Source organism: Aethalodelphis obliquidens, unplaced genomic scaffold, assembly GCF_003676395.1.
Source record: "Aethalodelphis obliquidens isolate GAN/ISIS:26980383/991018 unplaced genomic scaffold, ASM367639v1 scaffold12, whole genome shotgun sequence".
Lineage (NCBI taxonomy): Eukaryota > Metazoa > Chordata > Mammalia > Artiodactyla > Delphinidae > Aethalodelphis > Aethalodelphis obliquidens.
The window spans coordinates 28851996-28867072 of record NW_020837956.1 but is presented as its reverse complement, the minus strand read 5'-3'; the positions used below and the strand labels follow the sequence as shown (position 1 = coordinate 28867072).

At 35.7% G+C, this 15077-nt stretch overlaps 1 protein-coding gene across 3 annotated transcripts in view; it reads right to left on the bottom strand.

Moving 5' to 3' along the window:
• Window positions 1–15077, bottom strand: part of WDR35 (WD repeat domain 35) — a 62358-nt gene that overhangs the window by 24532 nt on the left and 22749 nt on the right. For 2 of the 3 annotated variants that reach the window (XM_027113767.1, XM_027113769.1), the window contains 5 exons: window positions 12446–12506; window positions 6245–6389; window positions 3484–3553; window positions 2394–2447; window positions 390–499 (listed from right to left, as the gene is read on the bottom strand). In XM_027113767.1, the coding sequence (XP_026969568.1) occupies window positions 390–499; window positions 2394–2447; window positions 3484–3553; window positions 6245–6389; window positions 12446–12506 (440 nt within the window). The remainder of the gene's footprint in view (window positions 1–389; window positions 500–2393; window positions 2448–3483; window positions 3554–6244; window positions 6390–12445; window positions 12507–15077) is intronic. The other variant, XM_027113768.1, reaches the window with a different exon arrangement.

Here is a 15077-nt window from a genome sequence, read left to right as displayed (position 1 = left end):
AAAATAAGTTCATCAGAACCCGGGAATGAGGTAGAAATGGCTTTAAATAAATAACTGGCTTTAAACTAACATTTATAAATTTGATAGAAGACATGGGCTGCTTTCCATTTTGCTTCCTTGTGAAAAAAGTATCCAAAGGATTAAAGCAACTGGTATGCAAATAATTTTTTTTTAATTACACTAGAGTTTCTATATTTTGCCCAATGAGAGAAAACATCTAGACACAGTAAATATAATATTTAAATACAAATATACTACAGTAAAACCACACTGAACTGTAAGACAAGTTTAAAACAAACACAAGTCTTTGCATTTATTACATAAATACAACAATCCCAACGGATGACTTCTAAGTCTAACATGTACGCAAGGAAAGCTTTCAGACTTACCTGGAGTTGCAATTCAAGGATAACTGGTAGGCTCGACAATCAAGGGAGTATTTTTGAATCAAACCAACATTAGGAAGACTGTATCTCTGAATGGTGCCAGATTCACGACTCTACAGAAAGTATTTTTGATTACTAAAGCATATTTACCATAATAATATTAAATCACAACTACAGGTCTCTCTATATGTTCATACATTTGTTTCAAAACCAAAGTGATGGTGTCATAGTGAATTCTCAGTTCTGATCCTGATCGTGTTCTGAGTACAAATTTACCTCATAATTTAATTAAAACCTTTTTAAAGTGGCTGAAGGTGATCTAATTTTTTTTCATGTAATATTCAAGAGAGAAGTCAGAAACCTAGCTCTTTAATAATACATAAAGTCTTACATCACAAGGAAGATGTATCTAGGGTTATTTACAGTTGTCTAGGTTAACATTCGGGGTACATTAAAGGCTAAAATATAAAGCACTTATTGAACTAAATTTCATATACGTGAAAAATCAATATAAGATCACCATAGGAAACAGTTGTTACTGAAAGTCTATGTTTTTATCCTATAGCCATCTATGTGATACCAGTTTGTGGCAAAGGGAGATGATCAGAAAGCAGTGATACAATGAGTATTAGTTTAAATGTGCTTAAAAATAAAACAGAATATAAGTTTCTATGCAACTCTGTGCAAGCCTTAAGGCTGACAGATCAACAGTTAGAGCAACAGACAGGAGAGAGCTGTGATTTTCAAACCCTGCTGTGCCTCCGGCCACAGCCACGGGGGAAAAAAGCAGAAGGCTGCACTCAGCCCATCACTCCCTGTCCCCTTTCTAATGGCAGCAGCTCTGCCCTCCCAGCATGCTTCTCCACAGAGGCCTATCAGAAAGGCTGGGGAGGGCAAGAGAGTGGTGAGGAGGGCAGATATTTTTTAATGTACAAAAAGGAGGTATAGGCTTTAAAAGATGACACTGAAGTACACAATAAGATTTTGTTTTTGAAAAAGTGGGTCCTGTGGCTTTAAAAGTTTGAAAAAGGCAAGGTTCTAAAAGCTGTTTATATTTCAACAGTGGAAAGTTTTAAACGCAGAAGATACCTTTTCCATTAAAATTTTTGGCTGATATTAAAACTATTTGAGTGTAGAGGTAGACTCTCATTTAGGAATTAAGTCAATTTTTGTGACTGATCTGACTTGCATGTTTTTTTTATTTTTCCTGAAAATGTCAGAAACACAACTAACACAACCAAAAACCTGCTGTATAGCAAAGAATCTAAAAAGAAAACCTGACCTGACTGTAAGACAAACTGCCTTAAAACATATACCAAATTTATTTGGTGAGGAAAAATGAATACTATGTTCTTAAGATCTTTTCCCCCATAAACTTAGCTAATGTCTAAAGAATGTAACTAGAACTGGAAATATACACACACAAGGATCTATTTACATAATTCGAATTTAATGACTCTACCAGCATTACTATATTAAACACTTATTTCTAAAATTAATATTTTCAAATGTCAGAGCTCAAGAAAAGGCACAACAACATTGATACATTGATTTTATTTGAAAAATTCAGCAAAATTTTGCCACAGGCTTCTTTATTTTACTGGCTACCAAGCACACTACCTCTTCATTCTAATTCTTATGGAAGCAGCTGAGCCGAAGCACTTTCTCCAATATGAAAAAGCAGGCCACACAGAGGAGGAAACTTTCCAAGACCTACTACCACCGTCCATCTGCTCCACATCTGCCAACCTTTATAGGACTCGTTCAACCCAGCCTCAAACTCTCCCCAGCTGGCCATGATTCTACCGCTTTCACAAAGTTATTTTTGGCAAATGATTAACAATTTGTGAGGCAATCTTTAAAACTTTCTTATTTCTTTTGTTGGACCTAGTAAAACTTGAGGTGCCCGCAAGATGATATTCAAATCCAAAACATGTTGCTTTATTCTATTTTTAACAAGTTAAACGATTATTATTCATAGAATAAGTTTTTCTTTTAACAACTTACCACAATCAATGTCTTATCAGATGCAGTTATGGCACAAATTGGATCCCTTGTGCCCTAAAATAAATCAGCATTACTCTTTAACAAATATTCATTGACTGGCTAATCTGGTACAAGGTAGTATACAATTCACTAAGAAGAATACCGTAACTATATATTTATTAACTTAACCAACATTTACTTACTGAGCACCTACTATATGCCAGACATTGAACTAAGCACTGGAGATACTCGGATAAAATCTTTGCCCTCGGGGATTACTCAGAAGTCTACTGGGAAAGGCAGTGGAACCAACATCTAATGACAGTACAGTATGATCACAGTAGAGGTAAACCACAGGAGTTATAAGTGCACAGAGGGAAGAGCATAAACTTATACCAAAATGGGAAGAGAGACAAAAACTTGAGCTTAGCTGTAGAAGATGAACATTCAGCAAAAGGACCAGCGCATGCCAAAATAAAGAAGGGGGCAAATGGCATGGCACTGCTACAACCTGGATGGATTATTTTTTTAAGCCAGTCTCAAAAGATGATATGCTATTACATGCTGTATGACTCCATTCGTAAAACATTCTCAGAGTGACAAAACTATAGAGATGGAAACAGATGAGTGATTGCCAGAGGACAAGGATGGGGGTGGAGAGTGGGTGTGAAAATGAAGAAGTAGCACGAGGCAATTCCTTTATGGTGATGAAGTTACATAAAACTACATGTAAAAATTAGTGAAAACTGAATAGGAATTGGGTCGTAGTCTAGTTCACAGCATCATTACCAATGTCAATTCCCTGATTTTGATATTACACTATAGTTATGTAAGATGTCACCATTGAGGGAAGCTGGGTAAAGAGGCTCTATGTGCTATTTTTTGCAACTTCCTGTGGGCCTATGATCATGTCAAAATAAACTTTTTTTCAAAATCAAAAGAAGAAAAAACAAATCTAGAAAAATTTGAATTAGAATAGAAATTTTTAAAAGAATTACTAGAATAAAATGCTATTCGTTGGAAACAAATTATTTTCAGGTCTCAAAATAAAATTACAGTATTTCCAAATCTATGGATATTAACATTTGCTGGCGATAATAAAATCACTTACTTGAATGGCTTTGCTATAATCAAGCACACCATCCACTGATCCAGAAGGAGTATCATCAACATGATAAATCCTGAAAAAAAAAAATTTTAATTTCAATGATAGTATAAGTAAGGTTTATACTATTTCATGATCTCTAGAACAATTAAAGGATTGGATGACACCGATGAATACTGTTTTTTAATATTACTGTCCTGATTATTTTAAAGAGTTCTTGACACAGCTCAATCTTACAAAGGCAGAAACTACCTACCATGTGTTTACTAGTTATGCAAGTGCCATGCTCCTGAGAGCTATGCCAACAATATATTTGGACACTGAATCATATATTTCCAGTGAATGTCAGTAAAGCCCCAAGAGATATCTTCCCTTACTCCCCCAATGAACATCTGTCAGGAACAACTTCTAAAGCATCAAGTTTCTCTGTTGTTTCTCCATAATTTCCCTTCTAACGATATGCTTAATAAAGGTAAAACGTAAGTGCATTTGGGAAGCTCTAATGAATGGAATTCTTGTTCTGAAGTAAAGAAGCCTCCCCTATGCCTATTGTGTTATGAAGGTGCACCACTTCTGGTGTACCATCTCTCGGATACCTTTACTGTAACACTTATTCACACCACAGTATTGCTGCTAGTTTCCTTGTCTCTCCCACTAGACGGTGATTTTCCTAGAGGCAAAGACTACATCTCCAGTGCCTGCCACACGTTGTCAGGCGCTCTATAATGTCTGCTGAAGAAAACATTGAAATGAACGGAGGTGAACAGAGAAGACACATCATTGAGTAGCTATGAGGCCCTGGGCAAGTTATTTAACTTCTCTGAGCCTCAATTTCTTCATTTGTAAAAGAAGGCTAACAATTCCCCCTTTGCAGGATTTCTGAGAGGCATAAATAAAACGATGCTGGTAAAGCACACATGCACAGAGCCTGATACATAAAAGGAGGTCAAGACATTGCAGCTGCAATATAATCACAGGAAAATTAAGCCATTTTCCATCTTTAAAATATCATGAAAGTTTATCATTGTTAAATTAAAGTCATATTTGTACTTTCACCAATATAATAAGGAGATCAAGTGTTAAATAAATTTTAAAGAAATGTATTAAAAACAGAAAGGTATACTAATTTAGAGGTACCATGTTTCTGCTTTCTAATACATTTTTATTAAGTACATACAGTCAATATTTCTACTTAGTTATCACAAAACATAAGTCAAAGGTTAGAATAGGAGGTCTCTCAAGAGATCATTTGACCCAAATCCCTTTCTTAAAACAAGCAGGGTACTACAAGAAAGGCCAATCTGAGGAAAGTGGCTCAGAGCCAGATAAACCTGGCATTGTGTCCCATCTCCTCTTATCAGCTGGGAACCTCTGGCAAATAATTTACGCTGTGTGTCTCAGTTTCCTCTCTGTGAAATAGGAATAATACGAGTACTGACTAGACTTCCCAGTGTCTGGCACACAAGAAGTAGTACTCCATCGATGCTGGTTCCTATCAGCATCACCAACGGTATTTTACAGATGACGAGACTGAAGTTCAGAGAGAACGGGCCCAAAGTCACTAAAACTAGGAAGTATACCCCAGACAGAAATATAAGGAAATGATGCCTTCTTTATTTAAACAGAAGCCAGAATCTCTTTAGCTGGTTCACAGAGCACAGTCACTCCATGGAGAGGCTAGACTATTCTGCTCCATCCTTGTCCTAAGATCCACCTTCTCCCCACAGACTGCAGGTCTCTTGTTACTAGTGCTAGTAACAAAGAGGCCAAAGGTTCTTCCCACTGGGTCTTTCAGAACTACAGAGAATACAAGATATAGTATTTTTCCACTTCTTTTTTTTCCTTCTTCCACATGAATTCAGGTATCCATAATACTTTTACTGGGGTTATATCACCTACCTTAGTACACGAGTGAGTCTTAAAGGGAAGGGAAGATTGCATTAAGATCTCAAGTATGTGTGAAGGAAAATGATTTGAAAAAAGCAACCTGCGATTTCTGACATGACTTCCCGCTGCCCACCACCACCAACACAGGCCTGTGCCCTCATTAACAATCATTAGGTTAAAATTACTCCACCAAATGCTTTGCTTAAAGCCTTAGGATAACAACAAAAGGGCAGCAAACATGGAATATCACTAACAGAGACAATATAACTTACAAAACACAGTAAATGCACTGCTATACTTATTAGAAAGAATCCCTCCATCCTGGCTCCTAATTTCTCCACATGGTAGAGTCATCTTTACACCCAGTTATCAGAAATAGTTCCAACCCCAAAACCCCTGGAATCCAGGGCAAGAGAAAGAAGGCAAGTGACCAATTCTCCCCACCTAGAGACCTCCTCCATATCTGTGTCTACGGACCTGCCTCTCCTGTGATGATTATGATACTAGAATCACCCCACCGTCCTGGAAAGACCTCTACCTCTAACCCATAGGAATGAAGTTTTGGTTAGACAATCGTATGTCAGTGTAGCATTATAACTCTAATACGGCGAGAGTAGATAAGTGAGAATAGCCATCCCTTATAAAAACACAGGTTTCCAGTCTTTAACGCTAAAGGCTTTTCTTTTGTTACACCATGCTACCTCTCTTTTATTTTGATAAATTTAAACACATAAATCTGAAAGATATTCAAATTAATGGAAAATTAATTCTAGTAATCAAAACAATTTACAGTTCTCAAGCATGACAATTTGTAAATAGCTATGTCCGATTTAAATGTGATATGGTTGAGCTACTAAAAAATGTTCATCAAAAGTTATACCTTTCTCTCCCTTCCTTTCGAGACCGGGTGATCTGATTAATTTCCAATGCTGTGAGCTTCTTTGCCACACGATACTGCCAGGTATAAAATGCTTCTTTTGAAGCTGCTATCACATGGGTTTTGGTCATTGTAACAAACAATGGTACTATTAAAAAGAACATTAAGGCAATTAGGTTACAATTAGAATCACAAAATGTGCTGCAAAAGACTTCAGTGATCACTGAGTCCAACCTCGCATCTTATAGACAATATACCCTAAAAACAGTCTGAGAACTCAGAAGAGTCAAAAGTTTGTAGGACCATACAGAAATATCAACTCAAAATGAATCAGACATAAGTATAGAACTCTTAGAAGAAAACTTATGTGTAAATCTATGGGACATTGGGTTAGGCAATGATTTCTTAAATATGACACCAAAACCACAAGCAAGAAAAGAAAAAGTAGGGCTTCCCTGGTGGCGCAGTGGTTGAGAGTCCGCCTGCCGATGCAGGCGACACGGGTTCGTGCCCCAGTCCAAGAAGATCCCACATGCCATGGAGCGGCTGGGCCCGTGGGCCATGGCCGCTGAGCCTGTGCGTCCAGAGCCTGTGCTCCGCAATGGGAGAGGCCACAACAGTGAGAGGCCCGTGTACCGCAAAAAAAAAAAAGAAAAGAAAAGAAAAGAAAAAGTAGATAAACTGGACTTCATCAAAATTAAAAATGTTTGTGCTTCAAAGGACACAAGCAAAAAAGTGAAAAAACAATCCACAAATGGAAGAAAATATTTGAAAATCATATACATGATAGGGAATTACATCTAGAATGTATAAAGAACTCTTGTAACTCAATAATAAAAAGACAAATAGCACAATTTAAAATTGGGCAAAGCATCTGAGCAGACATTTTTCCAATGAAGATATACAAATGGCTACTAAGCAAATGAAAAGATGCTCAACATTATTAGCCACCAGGCAAATCAAAATCACAATGAGATAACATTTCACACCTACTAGCATGGCTAGAATCAAGAAGTCAGACAATAATGAGTATTTGCAAAAAATGTGGAGAAATGGTAGGAATGTAAGTGGTGCATCCACTTTGAAAAATAGCTCAGTAGTTCTTCAAAATGTTAAATATATCAGTAGAATTACCACATGCCCTAGCAATTCCACGCCTAGGTATATATCCAAGAGAAATGAAAACATATGTCTACACAAAAACTCATACACAGGGGTCTCCCTGGTGGCGCAGTGGTTGGGAGTCCGCCTGCTGATGCAGGGGACACGGGTTTGTGCCCCGGTCCAGGAAGATCCCACATGCCGCAGAGCAGCTAGGCCCGTAAGCCATGGCCGCTGAGCCTGCGCGTCCGGAGCCTGTGCTACGCAACCGGAGAGGCAGCGACAGTGAGAGGCCCGCGTACAGCAAAAACAAACAAACAAACATAAAAACTCATACACAAATATTAATAACAGCATTCATAACAGTCAAAAAAATAGAAACAGCCCAAATGTCCAAATGGATAAATAAAATCCCACTCCTTCCTCCCATCCCCACTACCATTACTGCTTGGTTCAGGCCTTTATCCTTCCCTCTGATCTCATATGTGTTATATTTCCTCATTAATTTAGTAAATGAAATTCTCCAAATTTAGGAATATAGTCTCTTAAACATTTTTTTCGTCTGTTCCATTTCTTAGAGAATATTTAATTAAATTCCTACTGTGTACCCTTTGATGAAGTAGTCTCATCAAATCCATCTTACAGATACAGAGGATTAAAGATGTAAAATAACTTGCCCAAGGTCACAAACAAACAATACAAAATTAAACACACACATTCACAAAAGTATAGAAAAACAAAAAACTCTTTCATAAAAGATCATTTTAGTAGCTAATTTCTAAATTCACAATTAAAATGGTACAAAACATATTGCTCTATTCAAAACTACTGTACAAAGTAATCATTAATACAGTCAGAATAAAGGAACAGTGTTAATAACAGCTACCATTTATGGAGTTCTTGCCACAGCCCAAATAAAGGACATTTAGGGCAGTAGGAGACTTAGGAACTAAACAAAGAATTAGAAACTAGATTGATGGTATAGTGTTAACTGAACAGATTAACAAGTCGAGATTCAAACGCAAGAATTTTTATATGCTAAATAAGTAACTCAGTATAGTTGAATCATATTAAAAAGTTGTTTTTAATTACAGTTGTCAAGATTTCTCTATTCAAAATGTGTACCACTACCAAACTCTAGAGGGAGTGAGAAGCCTTCCTGTAGGGAACAGCTGGTTGGAAGGCAGTCCTGAGAATGGTGGCAGAGCCCGATTCAGGGGCAGCCCTGAGTGGGACAAATGAGCAGGCCAGGCCTAGGCTTTGCTGAGCTTTTGCTGATCCCATCTGCACTAAATCATAAGACATTTGCTAAATGTTCAGTAAATTCTACCACAGGTAGTCTGATGCCGGTAACTATTATGCCTTTAGTGTGATGTGAAGTAAGTTCACACACCTTAACTGCTTTCTAATAAAATAGTTTTTCCTAAGCATATAAAAGCATTTTTCTAACCAATGTTTAGCTACAATTATAAATTATACTCATGTTTCCTTTTTTTTTGATACATCCTAAATAATCACAAGTTTATTATCAGCCTAATTAATTCAAAATTAAAAAGTGGTTCATAGCAAGTCAGACTTCTTGGATTTATATCACAGGCACTTGCTAACTCCGTGGCCTTAGATAAATTACGTATTCTCTCTGAACCTCTGTTTGCTTACTGTAAATTGAAGATAATAATAATATTACCAACCTTATAGAGCTACTTTAAGGATTAAGAGAGATAACAAATATAAACCATGGTACAGTGCCTGGCATAGAATAAATGCTTAATAATAATAATTTTAAATGCCAATATTTATTGAATTTTAAAAATTATATGTCAGGCATTTTTATATAATTATATAGTTATGATATATAATATTAATATATAATTAATGTATTACATACATTACTCACACCTACCTTTTAAGGCAGGCACTATTATTACCCCCATTGAGCAGATGAAGAAACTGAAGGATGGAATGGTTAAATAACTCACTGAAGTTGCACAGCTAGAAAGCGGTAGAAGCTGGGACACAAACACAGTCAATCTGGTTCCAGAATCTGTGCCCTTAACCACTATGGCAGACTGCTTCTCATTAAGGGTTAATAACTGTTAGGTGAGGTTGCTATTATTTTTTGCTTTTTATAATAAAACGATATATAAATTCACTAGTCAATACAAAAAACAAATACAATATATATGAAACATGTTCTTTTGAATCAGCATGGCAGTAATTTTGGCAAATTCATATGGGCAGATAATCCTATCAAAATAAATCATGCTAGATCATCATTTATTATCTATCCCATCCAGGTGGTTTAGTTCTTAGTTTGCTAGAACTAAGCCTCTACGGAAAAGTTAGAAGACCAAATTTTAACAGACTGAATATTTTAGGAAAAAAATATAATCAGGAAAAAAGCAGTCCATGTCCTTCTCAACTATTCAGTATCCAGAAAGAAAAAATTTGAAATATCTAGAAAGATCATTGGGAAAAAATTGTAAAGAAAGTAATTATGCTTCCATTAATTGAAATTTGTAACACTAATAGGTAATAGTTACTAGCTAAGCAAGGATGTAAAATAATTTAGGACAATCTAGGAATTCACATATAAGTAAAACCTGCTTGTAATATTTTAATGCTGAGGCCTGAAATAAATGTCTACATCTGTAATGTTCCCCTACTTTTCTACCTATTTCTCAGCCCTTTAAAGAGCTGCTAAACTGAAATTGCACTGAACTGTTTTCATCAAATCACCTCTCTCTGGCCTATATAGAAGGCTTAGTGCAAATGCTACCGGCCACCATTAGAAAGCTCCTACATGCTCCCCACAAAATGGCTGCAGCACAGGCACCTGGTACTTTTCAGGCACTTTTCATGCCTTCATTCCTCTGCAAATGTTGTTTCCTCTCCTTATAAGTGTTACCTGAAGAAATACTTATCCTTCAGAACTCAGCTCAAATGAAACCTTCTCTAAGTAGAAAAAATGTCCCTGACATCCTTATGCACCGACATCTACTTATCTAGCACCTAGCACCAAAACCTAGCACACAGCAGGGGAGCAAATGTCATTGTTCAATAGACTAACTATATTTTAATTATCTGTTTAGACATTCTACAGGAAATGTCAGAGTTAATTTCTTATCACTCCCAGTACCCAGTACAGTACCTGAAACAGTATATACTCATTGATGGTTTGCTAAATAAATAGATTTTATTTTAAATATTTTCATGCATTCAATAAACATTTGTTATGGGGCAAGCACAGCGTTAGGCAGTGGGGATACAGAAATGAATAAACATGGTTAGATCTTTAAGAAGCTCAAAATCTTGGAGGGAAGGTAGATAAGAAAATCAATGATCACAGTGCAGAGTAAGTACTTTGGATAGAAGCACACCAAGGGTGTACTGAGGGCTCAAAGGAAGAGGCCCCAAAAATGGTACCTAACTCTTACACGTACAGTACAACAGAGCCTCACGAACTAAACTTCTGTAATAATACATAATGTTCTTTTTAAAAGTTTCTCTAGAGATTTTCAGGAAGAGCAGATGACAAATCACATTTCCTAGAACAATATCAGTTATACACTTTTTTTGCTTTAGCCTCCAGTCCTCATGAAAATTGGCATAGAAACTTAAAAAAGGAATTTCACAGGATATGTGTGAAGCAAAAATGCTGAATTTTTGGCTGAGTTTACTGCAGACCAGTGAAAGAACTGTTTGTTAAAATTTCAGCCAGTGAGACCGCAAAAAAAAAAGTTTCAAGACTCAAAAATACAAATAATCATGCCCTCAAGCATTTGCCATTTTATGAAGGTAAAGGATTTACATCTGGCTTTATTAAAACATAGACTGCATGTGATTAAAATACTTTGAGGCTAACCCTATCATCATTATGATATTACGTTAAAACTTTTGATATTAAAAGAAAAAGCATATAATCTGAAGACTGACAGAATTCATCCCTTAGATTTAAGACTATTCTATTTCCAATAAAAAGAAGATATTCATGTGATAAGTATAATAATTTTAAGCTAAGGAATATTAACATAAACAAAGAACACTAACATTTATGTACATATATAAATACATTGCGAGAAACATAAACATACCTAACACTGAACATAAGACAAGAAGTTGAAAAGTTTCAATGTTTAAAAGTGAGTTACCAAGACCCTAAACATACAGTTTAAAATCTTTGAGGCCAGTAAGTATTCTTCACATTTGCTTGTATCACCCAAATACCTTAGCAAAATACTTAGAAGGCACACTTTAACATTTAACTGTTAAGGCTGAATGTGAAATCTGAAAACAAAAAAGACTAGTCCTCAGATTCAGAAGATAATTCAATGGGTTTTCAGTTTTTGAAACCTACTATTTTTTCTAACACCATATCCAATAAACTAATGTACACTTTAAAAGAAAAGCATTATTTTGGAAGTTATAGTGAAATTGGCAACAAAATATTTGGTAACAATTTTTGACAAAATACTAAGAATAAGATTTGGAATTTTTTATGGTTACTTTCATAGCTATTGGATAGAGGGAAGGGTAAATCTAAAGAAACAAATGTCTTCTGAAAACAAAAAAGTCAGGAATTTTTTTAAGTTGTCCCTATTAATAAACTAATTTCATCAGAAAAATCTGGACAGGGCAAACTCACTTTAACAAGCAGCTAAAGTGTTTTTTATGGAAGAGAGGTACTTGGCAGTTTATTAATAATAAAAGTGGTTTCATGGCAGAATTATTTCTATAATCCTCAGCGTATTACATACTAATCATTACACTGGATACCAATTCTCATACAATTATATTTCCCATTTAAAGCAAATGATGGCAGTACAGCAGTCGTGAGATTCTTGTGAATTTTAGACAGAGTGAACTTAAAAGTTATTGTATGAAGCAGGATCCTTCTGAGAGTGAAATGGGGCATTACTAATAATTTTACCATGACAACAGCCATAGACTGGTACTGAACCTGAACCTGGCAAACCAGGAAGTATGTTCATCCTTGTTTTAGAGAATAGCGTTCTAATTAATAATAATACCATTGTTACATTTTAAAATTAGTTTACAAATAAGACTTGATTAAAGAGGGAGTAAATATTAACATTTCCTTACCAAGATCAATGTATTTGGGATCCAGAGGTGTGCCAATAGAATTACAAAGAACTAGCACAAACTGTGAACAAATAAAACAGAAAGTATCAAAACTCCTGCTTATGTATTGTAAAAGAAATAATGCTTAACATACCATGCTTATCTCTTTTTCAAGTATCACTAACATGGAAAGAATTGATAAAATTAAATACAAAGAACAGCAAAGATAATCTACAGCACAAAAGTAAAGAAATATGCACTAAAATTAAACTAAGGCTGATTTCTCAATATAGAGGAACACTGGTTTTTAAGAGACCATTTAAGAAACACAAGTACACTGGCTACTTTTCATTTTTATACTTCTAAAATTCCTGGTCAGCTATAACCTCAAAACTCATTTTTAATCCTATAACCAGCTATGTAAGAGCTAACAATTTGTTACCGTTGCACCAAATGTTTCCATCTCGTTCTCCTCCTTTGAAGCAATATATAAATGACATGAGAAATTCAGAAAAATTCAGTTAATTCAGAAAAAAACATAACCCAACCCAATGAAAATAACTTAAAATGCTCAGTGGTTAACACATACACAATTATCAATGATTAATATTAGGAAAAATAATCGAACATAATGCACACTTTACATCAGATTATTCTAATGGTAATTTCAATTTTTTTGCTGTTAGTCACCTTCTCTATATCTAGTACTAAGAATATTTTACATAGATGTTTTCTTGATTAGAATAATAATTTCAAATAAACCAATTCTCAATGTACTATTTACACAGACTTCTTTTCTCAGTATCTCAAGTAAAACTTGTTTAATTTCATAAACGTAAACTAAATGATAAAAAAATACAGTAAAATATCATAATTTACTCTTCCACTACTTAAAACAAGCTTATTTACTGCCACAAAATATAAATGTTTTACATACTTATTATTCACATGCTCATAGCTTAAAGAATCAAATGAGACATCTTACTAAAAACAGAAGTCCCCCAACTTCCCATTTCTTGCTCCCTAGAGTAATTACTTTCAGCTCCTGTAATTCATTCTTTTGCTATTTACCTGCACAAATGTAAGTAACATGTTTACAATGCTACTTCTTATTCTATTTTGTTTCAATTCAGGACATCATGTAACCATTACTTTCACCCCTCCTTCCCAGCCTCCCATTACACAGGAGCACACTCCCATCACTTCATCTTTCCACTACAGTCTTGTTAGATCAGAATTTAAGTTTTAAAATGTTATTATAGTTCAATTTTTAAACAATTTTAATTTTTAAAAAAATCTAGTGAATACATCATTTTGACTCTAAATGCTATTCAGTGAAGCTGAGGCAAGTATAACATGATTTGTTTTCCTTCCAAGCATGTTTTAAAGCTTTCCCTGGCGTGGATAATTGCCTTTATTTTTTTCTCTCTGCTTAGTTTTCTCTGTGTTTATTACTAACTCAAGTCCGCGGTCGTCTCCATCACCTATGTGTCCCCTCGGGAGGTCACCACAGTAACTGTTCTACTAATTTCATCTTGAATTTCTTTTGGAGCCACCTGGGCTGCTCTCATTTGATGACTCACTGCCTAGGCGTGTGCACAACTGCCAGCTGGTACCACTCCACGCCACTGTTGTCAGGTTACCTGGTTTCTTCCTCTTTCTTAGTTTATTCTTCGTTTTGGTAAACCATATCCCAAAGTAACCTCCTAAGTTAAGAAAGCTCGGAAGGTAAATTTTTGGTGATCTCGTACATCTAAAAATGTCTTTATTCTACCCTCATATTTAATGAGTAGTTTGCTTAAGGTATGGAATTCAAGGTGGGAAATCATTTTCCCTCAGAATTTTGAAAGCAATTCTCCAAAGTATTGAGGTTGACAAGTCAAATGCCATTATGATACCTGATCCCATGAAATCTGTTCTGGAACCAAGTGGGAAATGAAGACTGCGGTAACATTAATCTAACTGCCCTGTTTTCAGCAAGAGTTCCACCACCCTTCCCTGTGCTTGGTGCCCTTCAGTGCAGGGACTCCGTATCCTCTCTGGAGGGTAAACCAGCCTCCCTCGTGGTTAGAAGGGCAGCTGCCCACAGGCTCAGTAGTGGGAGGGGATCTAGAAATCTGCTCCTTTATATGACCCTTTTTCTTTTTCCCAAAGTATTCTCCTGCCTGCATAATCTCTGGTACTTCCAAATCGCTTTTCTGTTCAATTCTTTCTCCTACCAGGTACCACCACCAAGTCCTGTGTTTCTGGGATTCTGTGATGTAAACTCGTTGCTTCTTTCCTTTCTCCACTGATGGCTGAGGGTTCCATTTTCTTGGGTCTGCTAAGGTAATTACCACTAATCTCCCTACTCTCTAAACTCCAAAATTATGTTGCTCTTTCCTCTCCCTTTCTGATCCCTATGGGCTTATAGCTTTTTAAAAAGTACCTTTCCTGTTGTTTCAGTCAGTTTCAGGAGAGAACAGAGCCAAATGTGGCTGTTCAATGGCCACCTTAAACTAAAAATTCTATACTTTTTAACGGGATGAAATAATTTATAACACAGCCAAAGACATTGGTAGTCCTTTCTTGAAAAATTTGCATACTTCTGCAAATATTTAAATTGTTAGCAGACTTTTTTAAAGGGCATTATTTATTTATTGTATGTTATGAG